At 39.2% G+C, this 19,583-nt stretch overlaps 1 protein-coding gene across 3 annotated transcripts in view; it reads left to right on the top strand.

Moving 5' to 3' along the window:
* Nucleotides 1–19,583, top strand: part of TENM4 (teneurin transmembrane protein 4) — a 585,345-nt gene that overhangs the window by 408,015 nt on the left and 157,747 nt on the right. For all 3 annotated transcript variants that reach the window (XM_057364068.1, XM_057364069.1, XM_057364070.1), the window contains 2 exons: nt 2,763–2,977; nt 7,833–8,043. In XM_057364068.1, the coding sequence (XP_057220051.1) occupies nt 2,763–2,977; nt 7,833–8,043 (426 nt within the window). The remainder of the gene's footprint in view (nt 1–2,762; nt 2,978–7,832; nt 8,044–19,583) is intronic.

Below are 19,583 nucleotides of genomic sequence, written 5' to 3' on the forward strand. Positions count from 1 at the left end.
AGAGCCAAGTAATTGACAGCCCAATTAAGAATTCAGACCTGAAGTTAATTTTAAGGAGTCAGATATTCTGATTAAAAGCCAATTTCTGATTAGAAGCTGAAATGGCTTTTTTATTGTACTTTCTTTATGAAGTATCCAGTCCATAGGGCCTAATCTTACTGTAGGCTAAAACTGATGAAACAGGGAGGGATTTCAGGGACTGAATTCAGGCTGGTGAAGAGAGCCTCTCGTTGGACTTCTGTATCAGGACAAGCTTCAGCTGCTGGCAACACGATAGAACAGCTCTTAGGACATCTGCTTCTCAGACATACAACTGTTCACCAAGAGAAGACATAAACTTTGTAATTGTGTGTTCAAAAAATTATTTCTGTGAGACTTTCTTTTGCAATCACAGAAGCATTTTCGTTTGCATGAGCAAGCACTGCTCTCTACAGAATACATCCTGTGCTCATTTTCTCCAGGCTTTCTCTTGCATAGCAACATCTGTCATATTAAATTCTCACCTTCCCTGATTCACTCTGATGTACAGTCTTTATTAATGAACAATCATGGGGCWTATCAAATACTTAAGGTTTTCATCTGAATATCTAAGAATATAAAACATGTCAGGAGTAATCAGAAAAAATGTATCCTTCATTTGAACAAAAACATGTGATTTCTTTAACTCTTCTCTAATAGAATCCTCAATCTTTTAATCTTGCAATAGTGCACTAAGGAACTTTGCATGAAGACATTGGAACTGTTTCCTTTAATCCTGACAGTGTGAAAAGAAAATTTTAGTATGCCAAATAAGTAATATCAATCCAGTTGATAAAGTAATTCCCCTCAGAATCTAGTTGGCAGATTTTCATTTTGCAGTTGTATTCTATTAGCACAGAAGTATTCAGAAAGAATGCCCATTTACCTAAGCTGCTTCTGATTATCTCCTTTAATATGTACTTGGATGAAAAAAARGATAAAAAGTCAGCAGATTTCTACCCCTCTATTTATTTGAGAGTGATGAGCAAAGGTAAATGGAGATCTTATAAACTTAACAGTAGCTTTTCTTCTGTGAACATACAGCCTTTGCATTTACATCTTTTGTGCTGGTATGCATAAAACCTCTGCCTCAAGATAGTGCATGCCATCAAGTCCTGCTCCAGTAATGTCCTTAAGCAGTTKCTGACTTTAAATTAGGGATTAGTATTACTGGAACCAAAAATTCTGCTAGGAAAAATTCTCCATCCTTAATATGCATATCATTTCTATATTGATTTTCAGAGGCAGCTAACACTTTACATCTGTTTCTCATGGAGAGTTTGTGTTGGGATCGTATATGGAGAAATTTAAGGCAATGCTGTATTTAACATTATGTAATAGTAAAGGAAATGTTGTCATTTGAAACAATGAAATGAAATGTTTTACCATTCTTGCTTTCAAAAAGGGAAATAAATTCTGAGACTATTTGACATGAATTCATGATAGATGGGAAAAAACTTTTTTTCCCCATTCCTCTAATGTAGGTACTAGAAGAAAAAAATTCATAATGTGATTTTCCTACAAAAGAATATATGTACCCAGAAGTTCCCTTCTGATTTTGTTAGAATTTTTTTGTTCTGTGAAACACAGAGTAGTGTGTGCTGTAGAGGCACAGAGATAGGAGAACAAATTTATTTGAATTTCCAAAATTAATAATCAGTCCTTGTTGGAGACTTGTTGTTCTCCTTACTAAAGCTAGAGTCTTTTAGGCGACACTACAGCATACTTTTCAACTAGAAGTGCCCTTAATAGAGGCTGTTTAATAAAGGCTCAGCAGTTGCCTTCTTCGTCATCCCTGTGCCCTGCAGCTGGTTATAGCACAGGCTGAAAAGGGAACATACTGACGTTTGACTTTTCATTCTGCCCTCATTGCCTGGTCTCCCTTTAGGCCTAGATTTTTTGAAACAGTCACATGCTTTGAGAGTTGTGAGTTTATGAATTTCCATGGAGTTCCTCAGGTGTGTTTTTAGGGGTGCCAAGCTCCCTGCTTGTCTCCCTTGGACATTATGGCATGTACTGATTCCATCTGAGTACCTGGGCCCTCCAGCCTGGTAGCTTTAGAAACAGATGCCTCCATTTGTCTTCTGAAAGAAAATTGATAATAATAGCACACTTTACARGTTATATTGAAACCAAATTAAACCCTCTCATGTTTCTTAATCGATATTACACAAGTGCAGGATATGATCTCCTTTGKTTTTTTGAGTCCATTTTTTTTCTGTAGCTTTTTTTTTTGGCTGTTCAACATATTTCAAATACTGTTACCACTGTCAAGAATTAATTTAATAGAGAAACATTTTCCTTTCCCACTTAGGCATCGTTCATGCTGCTATTCTCTGCACTACCATTCCACTCTGTGGCACATCTATCTCACTCTTGCTACACTTCTCTTTTTTAATTTAATGATGACTTCTCCATTCTTAAACTTATATTCATTTAGGATATAATGTCAGATGATTTATTATTTTCTTTGGAATTTAATTACGTTCTCTGATCTTGCCGTTTAAACAAAAGGCCATTTTTCTCCAGGTTGCTCATGTTTTGAAACAAAACAGTTACCGAAGCCAGAAATAATCCTGCCAGTTTTCTTCCCATAGTCATATGSATTGGCTAGACAAAGTGCTCTGAAGACTTCAGGACACTAATAGACTGTTTCTCAAGATCAGTGTCACAGATACCAGTATGATTGGATTACTTTCTGGATCTAAGACTAATTTAAGAATTTTGTTCCTGTGTTTTGGCAGGAAAGCCCAGTAGTTTCTTTCCAGACGACAGTTTTATAGACTCCGGAGAAATTGATGTAGGCAGACGAGCCACACAGAAGATCCCTCCTGGTATCTTTTGGAGATCTCAGGTGTTCATTGACCACCCAGTGCATCTGAAATTCAATGTGTCTTTAGGAAAGGCTGCTCTGGTCGGCATCTATGGCAGAAAAGGACTCCCACCATCACACACACAGGTAATGGAAACTTATTTCAATGAGATAGTGTTGTCTTAAATTGATGTTTATGTGATGTATTGTTTTATTTCATCTATTTCTTTCAAGAATTTATTGCATGGTTGCAAGATGCGAAGGACACTTATCCAGAGAAAGACAATCAACAGACAGYTGCAAAATTTACACAAGTTAATCTGGTAGGCTGTAGGCAGGGGCAGAGCAGGCAGTTGCCTAAGGCAGCAGGCTGCCAGAGGAGGAGATGGGTTTTGTGAGGCTGGTGGTCAGTGAGGGTACCAGCTGGTTGCTCCAAGAAGGAGAGGATACCACCTTCTCCATCCAGTGCTTTGCACARAGGCAGCCACACTCAACCTGCATCCAGAGGAATCTTCTCTTAAGCAGTTTCATGTCTCTCTGTCAGCCGCTGCCTTTCCCTTCCCATGGCAAAAGTAGCAAAACCCCAGTTGATCACCCTTAGTGGGGAGCAAGATTCACTTCTSTTTTCCATGCTGAAATGCCTCGAGCCAGCTTTTCACATGATCTGTGCTGATTGTCAGCTTGGACTGAGGTTGGTCAGGGCCAGGTAATTAGTGTATAGGCAAAGAAAATCAAGGTTTTACAGAAAGCTACCAACTTGGGCAGAAACCGAGATCCAGTTGTTGTTCTGTAGGACTAAAATGGAAGCAGATGCTTTTCTTAACACACCTTGACAAAAACCATATAAAAAATCACTTTCTGGGTAAAGTTCTGAAGAGCTATCTCCTTAAGTAAGGATTTTATACGTTATTTTCTCTCCTTTCTTTTTCACTTTCCAAGCTGCTGTTACCCAGATTGAACGCATTGCCAATGTGAAGTATCTTGCTGCCACTTGCATCATCAGGTTATCAAAGAATTAGCAGATTTATGTTGAATTAGCAGATTTATGTTAGTTTATCTTGCCCTTGCCCTCCACTGTTAGCTGAAATTATTAGAGATTTATAGAAATGCCCTGCCTTTATTTCATTTTTGAACAAACAAATATGTTTATTACAATCTCTCTGGTTAATATGGTATTTTATACGTATTAACACACCTCCAACTTATTTCTGTCAAAGCGGTGTCATAAATCTACTTTCTCTGCCAGCTCCTCTTTAGCATTAAAATATGTCAGGAGGATCAGCACATCATAATTCAGTGACACAGTAATGCTGTTATTGCCCTTTTTTAATAATTCTCCTTTCACAGGGAGATTCAAACATTTATAATCTAAAAATCCTGTGTTACTTGAATAAAAAGTCAAGTCACGATTGCATAATGTTAACTGTAGTTTAGAAGTCTGTGTTCATTTTACTTGTTTATTATCATTGTTAAATTTTGTTATGGAACAGAAGTTCCTGCAGCTACCTTCCCCTGCTGCCAAAATCTGGCCATGCAAACCCAATACAATGGTCATATCTATCCATGCTAAAATACCGAAACTATTCCAAATTCTCTTGGAGAAGCTTCCTCTGGCTGTGGTGATTGTTTTCTATTTTAGGTTGCCAACAGCTGTGGTCACTAATAAGTAAGAAGAAAATGGAAGCTCCAAATATCTGTAATCTTAGAAATTTATCATGCAGAAGTTCAAAATAGTTTACTGTTAGGAAAAGGCATTTCTTCYCATTTTTCTTAACAAATCATAATAAATTACACAATTTTGTTATGGTCTATTAGATTTAATCTTCCCAGATCAAATGCTTTTTTAAACTCACTTTAACCTAGGCCAAATTTTAATAAATCATAAATTTTAGGGATAGGCCATCACAGCTTGCAGAGGGCATTTTTCCATTTGTACAGTTTGAATTGATTAACATGGTATTTTATCTATGATTTCCTTGCTGGCAGTAACTAATTGCTTATTAAAAATCTTTGAACGTATTAAAATGCAATAAAGCACAATCCATTTGTGGCTCAATTAATATTTACARCTAGTAACTAGTAGCTTGGCAAAGACATCGACATCTGCAGCAGCATCTTGCAAATATTTATTAAAAAATCTTTTGCTTATGGCAGAAGCCCCAAGTAAGCATAACCCGGACTGGAGTGGAACAACAGCAGCTCACTGTACCTGAGTGCCTTGAAATTGTTTTCATCTCACTGAGCTCTAAGTAACTCCATCTAATGTATAGCAGAAAGTGGATGCTTGTAAGCACAATCCACWGGATATTGCTTAGATGTCCACTTTACAACGAGGCAGGTTGCATCCTGGGAGTGTCTCTTTGCTTTCAGTCCAGTGATTCTAGAAAACTAATTCAAGCTGCCATGGAGATGTCAGTTCTTGGTGAGGTGAACTTTACCTATGGTTTCTTCAGATATATTTTAAAAATTGAGTCTACCTGTTCCAACATGCTCCAAAATAAAAACGAAAATACTTAGGTTTTCCTATTACTGATTTTACCTTCTTCAGTTCACCTGTTCCTTACCCAAACTCAGGGTCTGTTGAGACATTCCCAGCACCCAGACAGCACTATGATGTCTTCTGTCACTGTCCTGCTCAGCTGTGTCAGGCRTGGTCACACTGAGACCTCATGAGGCCCTATGCTACCCTAGGCAGTAGCTCATTCTCAGAATGGCTACAAACACCCTGGGTCACAAAGTGTCATTTAAACCAACTGCTCACCAGTATCCTCTTAAATCATTCTGTTTACCCAGAATCGTAGAATATGCTGAGCTGGAAGTGACCCATGAGGCTCATCAAGGCTTTGCACAGGAGACCCTAAGAATCACACCATGTGCTTGAGAGTGTTGCCCAAGCACTGCTGTGACCCCTTCCCTGAGGAGCCAATGTTCAACCACCCTCTGAGTGAAAAGCCTTTTTCTGCTATCCAGCCTCAACCTCCCCTGACTCAGCTTCATGCTGTTTCCTTGRGTTCTGTCACTGGTCACCCCACAGAAGAGATCAGTGCCTGCTCCTCCACTTCCCCTCATGAGGAAGCTCCAGACCACAATGAGGTCTCCTTTCAGTCTCCTCTTCCCCAAGCTGAACAGATCAAGTAAGCTCAGCCATTCCTCATTTGGCTTCCCCTCCAGATCCTTCCCCATCCTCGTGGCCCTCCTTTGGACACCCTCCAATAGCTTTATGTCTTTCTTATATTGTGGAGTCCAAAACTGTCCCCAGCATTTGAGGTGAGGCCACCCCAGTGCAGAGCAGATAGGGACAATCCCCTCCTTTGCTCGGCTGTCAATGCTGTGCCTGATGAACCCAGGACATGGTTGAAACAGAAATGTTCATTTTTTATTACATGTGTGTAGAATTTATACTTACATTACATCTTTAGACTTTAGATTGTGTATTTTTATAATATATAGTTACATGATATTTTTTCAAAACAGAATCTCTGTCTCTTGCAAAGCTAACTTTGGTAGACACCCAGAAGGAATGACCTTTTCAGATGTGCAAACTTTCACATTCTCCAAAAGACATTTCAGCACCAAACTTGAGATCTGTGTACTGAAATACAGCCTAAAGAAAATAAAAACTAAACAAGATTCAAAACAAATTTCCTGCAAATAAATAATTAAAAATACTTTATTCATCTAGGGACAGAGTCTGTCATTTCGTATGCGAGCTATGTCATATATAGCTTATTGCTCAAAATATTGTCGGAAATGAACACTTGTTTTTTTTATTTAATACTTAACTTTTTTTTAACTTTCCCTACATATGAAAGAACATGTCATCAAGTCCTTATCTTGGTTGACTTTGAAGACCATACCAGACAACTTAATAACAAGTTCCCAAATTTTGCTACAGTAAAGTGAAAAGGGATAAACAGTCTAAATATTGGTACCAGAGTCAGCTAACTCTCAGCAGCCATTCAGTGCAGCAACATTTATGGGTTCAGAAATAAGTGGTGGTGTTTCTTCCTGCTTGTTTTTCTTCTTTCTGCCAAAAAAAATCACAAGCACAAGCTTGTTTGATCAGCTGGATGAGAGAGGCAAAACCAAGTGAAGTAGGCAATAGAAAGGCTGAATAGTGCCTCAACTGCTGGATTGTGCTTGCGAGGTGTTCTGGTCATCTAAACACATGATAAAAGTCAGATTAGATGAGGTTCACTTAACATTTGTARTGTCTGCTAGGCTTGTATCTGCCTGATTCAATTAATATAATACCAGACAAAATACAATTATTGTGGAAAAATCAATGCAAGGTTATTTAAATAGAGAACTAAAGGTAGTTGCAATACTAGTATTAAAAGCAACTCAGTTCCTCAGTTGAAGTTACCCTTGCAAAAAGTAAATGCATCCTTTTGAGGAAAATACCTAGAGCCACTCCTTAAATGAGCCTTTCTATATTACTTATCTCTTTTCCATCTTCATTTTGTATGATCTTTTAACCACTTTTGCTRTTGCTTTAAGATAAAACCCTTGTTGGCTAAGCAAAATATTTATGCAAAACCTGTACCAGAGTTTAAAATAATCTCTTACTTTTCCCTTGGTGATGCCTAGCAGTTCTGGCAAGCAACCCAGTTGGGCCAGATATATTCTTCTGTCTTACTTTCCATATTAGCCAAGACACAAAGAAGATAACAAATAAGCTATTTAGTGTAATATTTACAGTGCAGTTGAGGCATGGTCTCATGATTCCCTGACTATGTTTTTTACAGAATGAGAACACCTCAGTAAGGCCAATATGCCCAAAGTCGCCTTCTAAACAAAGATGATTTAATTATTCATATAATTACAGGAAAATACATTCATATWATAGCTATTTCCAAAATGGTTACTTGCAGGTAGTCCAGGAAAACACTTGAGTTGCCTGAGAAAATCCGCTTTATGATGCTTCTGTAGATCCAGAGTGAGACTAAGCTTGAGGAAACCTGATACATACACAGAAACATCACTCCCTCTTATGTTTCAGTTTGACTTTGTCGAGCTCCTTGATGGAAGACGTCTGCTGACRCAGGAGGCGAGAAGCTTGGAAGGACCTCAGCGGCAGCACAGAGCTTTTGTGCCCTTGGCCAGCCACGAGACAGGATTTATCCAGTATTTAGATTCAGGAATATGGCATTTGGCCTTCTACAATGACGGCAAAGAATCGGAAGTGGTTTCTTTTCTTACTACTGCTATTGGTAAGGATTTTCTCTATTATTCCTAAACTCCTAAATGTGYCCTGAGGCCAGGTATTAAAGCACATACTGAAATTGCACAATGGCTTGGTGTGGTTTTGGAGAGAAGGCTTGAAGGGGATTGTGTTTAGCAACATGCTGAATACTGTCCATACCCTAAATGTCGAGTAAGTATTTTGTAGGACTTTTAAGTAACTATAACCATAATGAGATTCTGCCCAGTGCCAAATTGATTACAAGCTGGAGTATCCTTACTTTATTGTATTACTTTGATTTTTCTTTCATTTAGTTAGCTTTTGTTGTTTGTGTTTGATTTTTTCTTTGTTTGATTGGCTTCTTTCTGGAGCAGAGGTGTAGGAATGATTGAGGAACAGGCRGCAGCACCATGCCACAGTTCTGTGTGACAGATACCCCTGCCTTTGAATGCTCTCAAAATCACTCAAGCCGGAGTTCAGGCAGAGTGCTGGGGTTAAAACTCCAATAAAGAGCACTGTAAGACCTTGCAGTAACAACCACAGTAACCGGAATCTGTTTCTCCTGGCTAACGTAATGAAGCTGAGATTGCCTAAGAACAAATTAACTGAATAGGTCTTTCAACTTTTCTGCAGTAAAATGTCCTGACAGTTCAGCTCACGGCCATGGACTTGTTGCTGTCCAAGGAGGAAAGGATGTTGCCACTGGGTGTTTGACAGCACACTGAGTATTCTTCCACCCTGTAAACATCAAAATCTGTTTCAAATTCAGTAATACTTAATTTTAAATTTGATTGACCTGCTGAAACTGTTCATATACCTAAATTCATTTGGTTGTAATTTAAAGATTACTCCATAAAACTAGCGCTCAGCTTTCTTCTAGCCACAGTGTTTAATGGACTTTTTTCTTTGCAGAAAAAAGCAGACTCATTCCAAAGCTGCCATTAATCCCTCTCCCAGCAGAGGCATTGGTGTTGAGTCTCAGCTGTCTGCAATAGTTACCTAAGAGCTAYGGGCTGTAATTTGTCTTGGCAGGTTAATTAAAAAGTTTAGGTCTTACTAAAGCAAAGTCATTAACATCCCAATATTCCATTTTAGCACTAAAGTTTGTCTAATGCAGAAGTGGAAACTGCTCTAATACTCTGTGTTAAATTTAAAACCTGGAAATGTGTTGTTCYGTCTTGTTTGCAGCTGAGAAACACTGGAAGTAGTTGTATATTAGCTTATGAAATTGAAGTCTGGGTTTATAGAATGGAGATTTATTTCCATTTAGTTTACTTTATTAATTTGATTTTTTAGTTACAACAACCGCAGAAGCTTAAGGTATTCTTCTGAAGGCAGATTTTTTGCCTTGTCTAAGAATGTTTTCAGTTCAAAATTTCTCATCACAGGAAAAAAAATCAGCAAGGGTCTAACAGCAGAAAACATATTTAAAGCACTGTCACTACTTGTTCTTGTTTTCAGAGTGATGCTTAAGTGTTCTAGCCAGACTTTTCTCTTGGCCTCATTGCACTAATATAGGGAAAAATGAGATGCAGAAGAAAGAAAAAAAAACATTCTTAATTTGCCTTTGAACAGCAAGGGAATGGTGTGGGTGAGAAGGATGTCAGACTGTCATCAAGGCAGTCCTGGGGTTTTTGTTTATGCTCTGCTGTACCTTCATGTCTGCATGATAAGCAGAACAGCCTATGATATGGCGCCCATGATACATTCAATATATGCTCTSCTGACCTTGAATCATTCTGTGTTTCAATACAAGGAAGTTTTCTTTTGCTACACAGGTGGGAATCACTTTATCCACTAACAGCTGTACATCAGCATAAAGCTRTAGTGTGAAAAAGCCTGTTTAAGTACAAGCTATGCATTTTGAAACAGACTTAAGTAAAATTTTTTGGTGGGAAAGTGTGCTTCTTGGCTAGAATTTGTTGCTCTGTGTGGGGTGAGGAACCTTCAAAGAGGTTGAAGGCTGTCAGAGGCAAGCTGCCATTTAATTTGATTTCTGTGGGAAGACCACCTAAAAAATCTCCCTTTATTATTCCGCTAACATAGAGCTTAGACTAAGGGTGAGTTTGARAAGTATAGCTGTAATGTAGGAAGAAGAAGGATCCAGTGATCTGAGAAGAGGACCAGCAACCTGGAACTCCTGAATTCTGATTGATGTGCTAATTCTACTCCAGCCTAGGCTCATACTTCAGCTGCTTACCATCTAAAACTGAGGAGAGTGACATTTCCCCAGAGATGCTGTGAGGGTGATAGAGCTGCATGGAAAACAAGTGAAGCATTAATTAATAATCACAGACAGTAGTAGAAAGCACAAAATTGATAATGGTGATCATAATGATAAGTTCATAAAGCCAAACTGTGCAGTTATTGCTTCAGGCAAATATCCCCTGGCARCGAGGACTCACCAAAATAAATGGCCATCACTTTTACTTCAGCAATAAACATGTTGGATGGAAAGGGTGCTGATTTTCCAAGTCTTATCTGCTCTGTTTCATAAGACCGAGCTGTTCAGAGCCAGCAAATCATTGCAGGCTCTGTATGACAGTATCAACTGCAATTACTGTGCAGTGCTTGCCTGGAATGATCAGGTTTCCATTATTCTAGTAAAAACTGGAGAAAAATGGGAAAAAGCATCGGTATTCCSAGTTTGATAACACACAGTTAATTACATAAATTGTGAGCGTGTCCATCATACAGCTTTGGAATGTGATAAAGCTATAACTCAAGCCACTCAGGAACGTTAGCACAGGTTTTTGGGGCAGGAGAGGGCAACTTAGCCTGTTTTCTAAAAGGATGTGGAATCATCATCACTGAAGAATTAGGTGGTGTCAGAATGTGTGCCTGTTACATGCCACTGAACCTAAACCTGGGGAGAATACAGCCGTGTAATGCCTGTCAGAGCTTATACTTATGAATAATACAGGCAATTCAGGTGCAGGGAAAATGATAATTCTAGAAAAGATTTCAGCTTTTAATAGCATTTTTATATCCCATTCTTCCAAATTACAATTCATTRCATTATAAAGGAATGGACAGTCCAGGTCTCTCAATAATAAATTAACCTTTTTGTAAATGACATTGGTAGCAATTTCTGAAATTCCTAATAGAAACACTTCTTTGAGAAGCACCTTGTAGATTCACAATCTGCTACTCTGTGCCTGATAGTGGTAATTTATTTAGAACAATCTTGTCTAAGTGAAGCAGAATAATAGGCTGAGGAATAAGCTGGAATCATCACATCTGAGACAGAGATTTTGGCCAAAAGTCTGCTCAGTAGAAGCAAGAAATATCTGAAAGCCTGAAGACAGCATCTGTGGAGTCAAAGTGTCTTCTAGCAGCTGTTACTTCTGAGCTCAAACAGGCTCAGCTGTACAGGGCCACTGAGAAATCAGAAAGAAAAGCAAAATCAGTTGCCTGTGAGAGGAGAGCATCGCTGTTTACCAGCATGTCACCCAGCAAGTGACAGGAAATACATGTAGAACACCTAGGATAGSATGTAAGGTTTCATCTCACTCCTAWCTTCTTCATGAGACAAGGCTTAGTTTAAATAAAGGACCATTCCTTCTGCCCCCTCTACCATCCATAAAAGAACCCTACTGTCAGTAGTTTCCTCCATTGAAGGGCAAGAGGCACTCCAGTGTTCCTTATAAGGGGCTGCCAGCACATGGAGCACTTGGCAGTGCACACAAAAGGCACATGCCCTTCCTGCAGTAGCCCAGAGTGTAACCTACCCCATGCAGTCCTTAGGACAGCCTTCACACAGCAGAGGAACACTTGACAGTAGGACTGAGCTCACAGAGGAGAAATTACAGGGCACAGAGACAACCATGGGACTGAGAACCTTCCTTATGTGAGAGGTGACAAGAGTGACTTCCTTAGCACTGTGTGAATGTGCCTTTGTGTTCAGATGATTGTTCTTAGCAAAGGGAAAAGGGAGAGTCTGAGTAGCTCAGATTTGCTTCCCTTGCTTTTATTGTTTATATGTAAGCTAACTTAAAGTCGAGCAATTTCCACTTCAGAGAGGATGCAGAAGTGTGATCCACTTAGAGTCTCAAAGCCATTCATGTTATTTGCGCTTGTCTTGCTAATGTCTGGAAAAATCTAAATTGGTTTCATGTAAATATTGAGGAGTCAGGATATTGTGCAGGGTAACATGGGGTGTGATCTGTTCTGGCTTGCACTTTTCTTTTAGCTCCTTAATGCCTCAGTTACTGGTCTTAAAAGTCCCCCGTGTACTATTAGTTATCTTCAAGACTCTGAATGAGGTAAAGCGGTTTTAATGTCCCATCTACCCTTTTCTGAACTTCTCCTTAGGCCAAGGAGGCTGAGAGTTCAGCAACAACTTTGCTGAATCAGAACTCCTTAACTGTTAATGAGACTCCAGCTGCTCAGTGGAAGTGCTCAGTTCTCCCCTACTGCATGGGTATGGTCATCTTAGCCCTTCTGTTTCAGAGAAGGACGTGGGCACCTTCCATTTTGTGTRACCCTCTGTGGATAATTATTTAGTAACCCATTCCTTCCCATACTCACAACTCTTCTTATTGCTCTGCATAGAAAAAGAAATACAGCAACATATAAGAACTGTGCCAGGAAGGAAAATGACTCAATTTTTTATGTTATTGATCTCTCCCCTTCAAAATAACAGCAGAACTTTGCATGCTTTGCAAATAGTTTTTTGACTTTTGCTCTGTGTGCCCCCTACAAGCCTTTGCCTGACAGACACTCTGTCAAATGGTCAGTGCTTTGTTTACTCTCTTGTTGCTGCCACCCCTTTTTTTTGATGCTTTGTTTCCTGCTTTCAGCTCTTACGTAGCTTCTCTGAGTGTGGCAAAGCCTGTAGGTCTCAGRTAGTATTTATAAAAGATATGGTCACTCAATTCCTGTAGAAGGCAAAAAATGYATTTATGAATTTCTGTCAGCTTGTGTTAGGTTTTTCTTTCCTTGTGTATTTGATCCTATGAATGACATTCCATTGACAGAATGACATTCTGCTTGACTGAAAATGCTTATCCTGAGTAGGTTCAGTTTATGCTGCAGCACTGCAAAGTGTCTTCCACTAAACATCCAGCTAGCCACAGAGTGTAAGGTCCTGTGTGAGAATTGAGCTAGTCCCTACAGAAGGATGGCAAGAAGACAAGAGATTGCCCTCTCCATCCTTGCTAAATCCAGCCCAGTTTGATAGGTATGACAAGGAAAGAAAGAAATGTGGGGAGAAACTGAACTTTGTGAGCTGTGAGAATTCCCTACTCCAAGCAGGTGTAGTAGTGGGCTTGGTGAGATTGCACTTTTCATCCAGCCCACATGTAAATTTAGTCTGTTCTCTTTATGGGGCTTAATAAAAAGSAAACATAGGCTGAGCCTGGATCTGGAAATGGAAAGAGGGCTGTGCTGAGGTGAAACTTTCTTTGTACTCTTCATATCSAGAGTGTGTTTGTTACTCTCCATAAAACAATGRTGATGGTTTGGGATGGATAGTGGCACAACCCTTAAAACTTTAGCACCTGGMAGTCAACAGTGGCTTTATCAATGCTCCCTTAATCTTTTCACGTTTTTCCTCARAACTGATGAACAGGTGAAGTGAGCCAAGAGGGTGAGCATGTTCCAGTGTTGGAGTTTATCTCCGTGTCTGCCTTTTCAGACAGCTCCTAACAGATCAAACATTCCTCCTGGTTCTTAAATCCCTTTCAGCTTCAGTCAGTAATGTTTGTACGTGATCCTGTGGTACACTGCTCCCTAAATGTTAACTGCAGCTTTCTGCCTGCTGCTGCTTWGATCTACAGCACTTCCAAGAAACAGCAAGTCAGACCAATTGTTTCTAATCTAGATGTTACTTGTAATGACCTTTTTTCTATCTGGAAATGTCTGAAACAATTCTTACATAAGAACTCTGCTTCCCAAGCCATAATAGCAGGCAAAATTATTATTTCAGGATTTTTCTATTGAAGATGTAAGTTATCTTTAATGAAGAGGAAATTAGGGACACATCTCAAAGATAATTAAATAATAAGAAGTCTGTAAAGGTCAGATGCTTGACTGTGAAAACTTACACGGCTGCTCTTTCTGTACAGAGTGTATCTCTTCATTCATGATCTGAATAAAAGCTAGCAGTAGAAAATAAAAATCTGTAAAGCTTGCTTAGTTTTAAAGCAGAGATGCAGTAGTTTATTTAATGTTAGATTTGAACTTTTCCATTACTTTTTTATTTTGATTTCTATACGTAGACTCCTCTTGTAATAGATTTTACTATTACAAGGGATTATTTGGGTGGGAAAAATAGAAAAATGGACAGATACTTTAATTTATATTGTTGTACAAAAGAAATTAGGCCATGCTTCTAAAGACTGCCTGAATGCCAATAAGTATCCATCTYAGTAGAAGTCAGACATCTGAATGTCTTTAATGTTCCAGATTTTGTCTGGTTTTGATCATGCTTTAAAGTGGTAGAAAAAYGAAGGTAGATTTGTCTTTTTGATAAGCTTCGCCTACATCTACTTACATGGACTGGTAGCATTGAACTTGCATGTCTATGTCCTGTGTGCAGGCAGGCAAGTTCTCTTGATCTGACAGAGCTTGTACAAAAGGTTTATTGATTGGAGTAATTACTTTAGTTTCAGAGTCAAGAAGAGGTTTATTTAATACTGAAGTTAAAGCTTTTCTTTTTCTTTCTTTCTTTCTTTCTTTCTTTCTTTCTTTCTTTCTTTCTTTCTTTCTTTCTTTCTTTCTTTCTTTCTTTCTTTCTTTTCTCTCTCTCATTCTCTCTCTCTCTCTTTCTTTCTCTTTGTTTCTTTTTTCCTTTCTGTTATTTCTTTTTGTTATTTCTGTCCCTGTGCTTTTCTGCTCACTTTTTTTTCAGAACAGCAAAATTGTGCCTTAATAACATGGCATGTAAGTGCTGTCTGAGGGGTTCTGGAGAAATGTGTAAAACAGTGCATATGGTTTTCGTTTTTACACTTTTGTATATAGCTCATTCCACGCAGCCCAGACTGCGGGCTAATGTAAGCACAGCYTGTTTTATTCCTGTGTCGTATTACCGAGCTGCTAGAGCAGCTTTGTGCACACTTTTCTTTCCATGAATGCTCCCCTGCTAAAGCACAGAAATAAGGTTGTGGGAGTTACTCGTCCGCTTTGGCAAGCAAAAGGAGAACTCTTTCTCTGCTAGAACAACAGACGCTTTAAAGCCTTAGTTTTCCAAAGGCTGTAATAGCATGTGCGTACTTGTGTGCAGGACCACAAAAGAACAGAAGCCAACAACATCAGCACCTCAGGAGTCACTGGATCAATCCTCATTTTACACGGGGCTGAGGAGATGAGAAGGACATCATCTGCCCAGTTACTCCTGGCATTTGTTGACTTTTTAAATGATAACAGCTGGTCTCTGTATTAGATGTGTGACTGCTTTCTTTTGCTGGGTGTTACAAAAGTCTCAGAAAAAGTCTCGTAGATTAACTTAAACTGATTTCTAGACAGCTTACAGGAGGCTCTGAGAAGATTTGACCACTTTTGTGCAGTGAGTCTGCAAGAGACAGAAACAGAACCCTAAGTTCTGCTTTTTGTCTGGCCCTGATCAAAGACCACCAAGAGTTCAATGCACAGAACTCTGGTGGCACCCGAGATGCCCCAAGAAACCGAGGGCATCTCTATGGGGGACAAGGCTGACAAAAGAACCTGGAGGGGACTCAGGCTYTTCTCTACTGGAGACCAGGCAGTCTGTTGAGAGCATGTCTCTAGCACCAGGCCCTTACCTAACTGAAGCTTGGATATCAGGCATTCCAGCCAGTATATCCTTAGTTGTCAGGCTGGATATATTAACTCAAGACGTGAGGTAAAATGATTTTTTTTTTTTTTTGTGCACTGAAAATTATGACATTGCCAAGGTTTCATGGCATTTGTCCGACCAAATGAGATTACATTTGTAGTCCTCTGTGTGTGTATGCAAGAATGGTTTCCTTTTTTACCCCTGTAATACACCAACTTAAAACATCATTTAAAATTAAACTCAAGGCCAGCTTTAGCCTTGCCCTAAGCTATGACAGCAGAAATTGTAATGTACTGAACATGAAGTAACTTCTCTCTTGCTAGTGCAGCTCCAGAAGTCGAACCCTGAAGGCTGAATAATTGTTGTTTCCTGTATTAGTTTGTAACAATTTATGAGAGTGGGAAGGAAAAAAAAATTCTTTGCAGTCCCTTGGGCAAACAGGGGATATGAGAGTTTCATCTACTGGAGTGAAATTCAGGTTTAAAAATATTCCAACTGCAAAAAAAGGGAATCTAGGAAGAAAATAACTRTTCACAGTGTGTCTTTCTAGATCTCCACAGCCATGTCACAGTTATGTTACAACTGTGGTTTAAAGTCTTGTTGTGCTTGGAAGCAGCATTGTAGAAGGAAAAGGAAGAAGGCTTCAGTCCAACAGCTACTCTTTGTTTAAAATTATTCACTCAATTTTTTTTCCCAGCTAACTTCTAACCTGTGATCACATTTCAAGTGATTTGGAACAGAGGGTGTTTTCAGATGGTCAAGGTATGATTCCTTAAGAACTGTATTTCAARACCCTTTTGTGCATTTAGCATTGCTCACATTGTAAAGGAAGAAAATAATGTTCCCTGTTTAGCCCTATGAACAGCAGAAATATATTAGCAGGATTTCCAAAAAGGTGCTGAAGTCAAGGGAGATTTTACCATCAAGTTAAATGGTCATATACATAGATCGGTGCCCAAGTGCTTTTGAAATCCCATTACACTTTRTGCTTTCAACCATCTGAGAGCTCCAGATCATAAGGCATTCTGCACTGGAAAGATTTCTTCTTAATAAGGAAGCAGTAAGAGAAAGGAATGAATCAGGGAGATAAAGATAAAGCTCTCTCAAAGGGCAACCCAAATTCAGACCAAATGTGGCAAAGGCTTCTGAAATGATCAGGCTTGTTCTCGTCTTTATTTATTCCCCAAACTATTCCCACTTGGTCCCTCTTTCTGTAGAACAGAAGTTCAAAAATAGGACACAAAAAAGCTGATTGTTTAGTATTTCCAGCTGGGCCTGGAGTCAAATGTGCTTGAAATAGTGTGAGAAAGACTGCTATTATTGTAGGGAGAGCCATTTGAGTACCTGGATAGAYGTCTCAAAACCAGGCCTAAAAGCAAAAGTACAGACAGCTCAAGGGAAAATGTGCTCACATGATGTACTGTGAAATTTGGCAAAATCAGTGGTACTTGATTTCAATAAGCARAGCATCTGCCCTGAGCCCCAAACCTTCTGTGCTTTGCCAGTACCTTGTAAAATGGTCCAGCCAGTAGAGTCACTGCTGGCAGGGGCAGGTGTTTGTTGTCAGTACCCTGATGGAGGTGGGGTTGTCTCTGCCCTTGCAAATTGCTTTTTTWAAAACATCCTTACAGAAAAAGAAAAGGAAGAATAACATGCAATTCGATATGGTGGTTACTGTCCTTCTCTTTCACTTTCCAGATTCAGGAGTGATTTAAAGAGTTGTTTAGAGGWCTGCCTGCCTCTTGCCCTTTTCCTAATTTAACATCCTTATACCTGCATGTGAAGATTAGAGTTCCACTGGGATGTGAGACCAAAACAGGGTTATATGGATGGGTTCTTAATTAAAACAGACCTCCCAGACTTAGGAAAAAGAAAAAAGAAAGCAAAATCTGGCACAATATCAAGTGGCATTAGCAGTATCAGCATCACACTAGGTGCCCTACMGAAGAGGAAACTGTGAAAGAGCACTCAAAAATAATGACTGAGTTTCCATGATGCTGTCAAGACTTTCACATCCCAGGCTGCCAGGTGTGGATTACTTGAGCTAGAGGTATAAAAGCCKTATAAAACACAAATGAAGCAGAAAAATTGAAATCTCAGCAGGTGATGATGTACTGTAAGAAGGAATCAGTCCTTTAAAGCTTCATCTGGGGAAGGAAGAGGAGGAGCAAAAGAATACCAGACCCAGCATTTCCACATTTTCTTTGTTTCCAGGGCTTTTTTCCCCCCTTACTTTTTTATGCTTTATTTTTTTTCTTTTTTGGCTCATAGTGTCAAATCTGATGCTTGAAGGCATCTGAAACCTGTTTTATCCCCTCTCACCTCCATGTCTGCCTTGTCATTGTTATCACAATTACAAGGGAAGGTGACAGTTCTCCAGGCTTAGTATCCAACCTCTCCCGCAGTGAAATTCACTCGAGTAGCATCATTTCTTTGAAAAATAAACAAGACTGCAAGCTCTGCAACTGGGAAGTAAATTAAATGTGTTCACAGAGCTTCAGAATCCTCTTTGCCTTTCATGTTATACTGCCTGACTTCCTATTAAAATTATTGCTAGCRTAGTCAGGGCAGTGACAAGGAGCATTTTTGTGAAAGAGAGATGTTATTGCAATGAGCTTGTAGGTGTCAGTTTTGTCTTGGACAAGCAGATCTAGGAAAAAGAATATGTGGCTTGTTAAGGTTGCTCTAGTGCAGCAGCAAAGAGTAAGGTGAAATAATGTGTGTGTCCCTTCGCTCTCCCAAGCAATGTAATTCATTGCACAGTGAGAGGAATGCTGGGCACTCCTCATGGCCCTTTTGCACTGATATGGCTGACAGAGGATTTCAAGGTCAGATGTGAGCCATGAAATCTACCTATTTGCTGCCTTGCTCCCTGTGCCCTCCCTCGCTCCCTCACAGCAAAACATTTTCTTTAGCCAGGGGARCATAACTAGGCAGTAAATATATCAGTGGACAGTTAAGAACAATATATTTCTGTGTGACAATAAATATATGTATTTATTTGATACAGCAGACAATTCTACTCTAATTATTTGGTTTGCCTCCTTTTTTAATTTACTTACTTTTCTTAAAATTAATGCATKTTTGTATAGAAGGAGCCAACATTTATAAGGAAAGGGTAAAACCCTTTGTTGTACCAATTAGAATGTATGCGATATCTTCCTGAGCTGTTAGATGAGTAGCTGTGGCAATTTATTTTAGGCTGAGCAGCTACATATATCTTCTCACCAGCACTGAACAAAAGATTTTGAGGCCATTTCTTGTGTAGAGGTGGAGTAGATTACTAGTTGAGGGGGGCAGACAGGATACTTTAAAAAAACCTGCTCTTTTCTTTGCATCTCATTTCTAATACAAAATACTCTCATTGGTACAATTTTTTTATATTCCTTGAACCTTCACTCCAGAAACTAAGATTAACTTGATACATTAAGGTCTGATTGTCCTACTGCAGTGCTATTCCTACATGTTTCTGACWCCAAACACTGCCAGCTCCAGAGCAACTTTTTGAGGTAATCAAATGAAACAGTTATATTTGAATTCATACGGCCACACCACACTGAGTGGCATTTACTCAGTTCTTAGAAAGCAGTCCTGGTGCTTATTAACTCCCAAAAAACTACTGCCTTTAGTTGCCAGCTAGATAACTATTTTTTCTTTGCCAATAAATAGTTGCCTCTAAATGCCTAGGGAATGATGATGCTTGGTGGTGAGTGTAGGCTATAAAATATTTATCTTTAACACACAACTGTGTTACTGCAGCCTCTAATAGGATTTGGTGTCAGGCAAACATCTGCCTTGGCCTCTGGCCCAAA

The sequence above is a fragment of the Malurus melanocephalus genome, unplaced genomic scaffold (assembly GCF_030028575.1).
Source record: "Malurus melanocephalus ecotype Western Australia unplaced genomic scaffold, MMel_1.1 scaffold_34, whole genome shotgun sequence".
Classification (NCBI taxonomy): Eukaryota; Metazoa; Chordata; class Aves; order Passeriformes; family Maluridae; genus Malurus; species Malurus melanocephalus.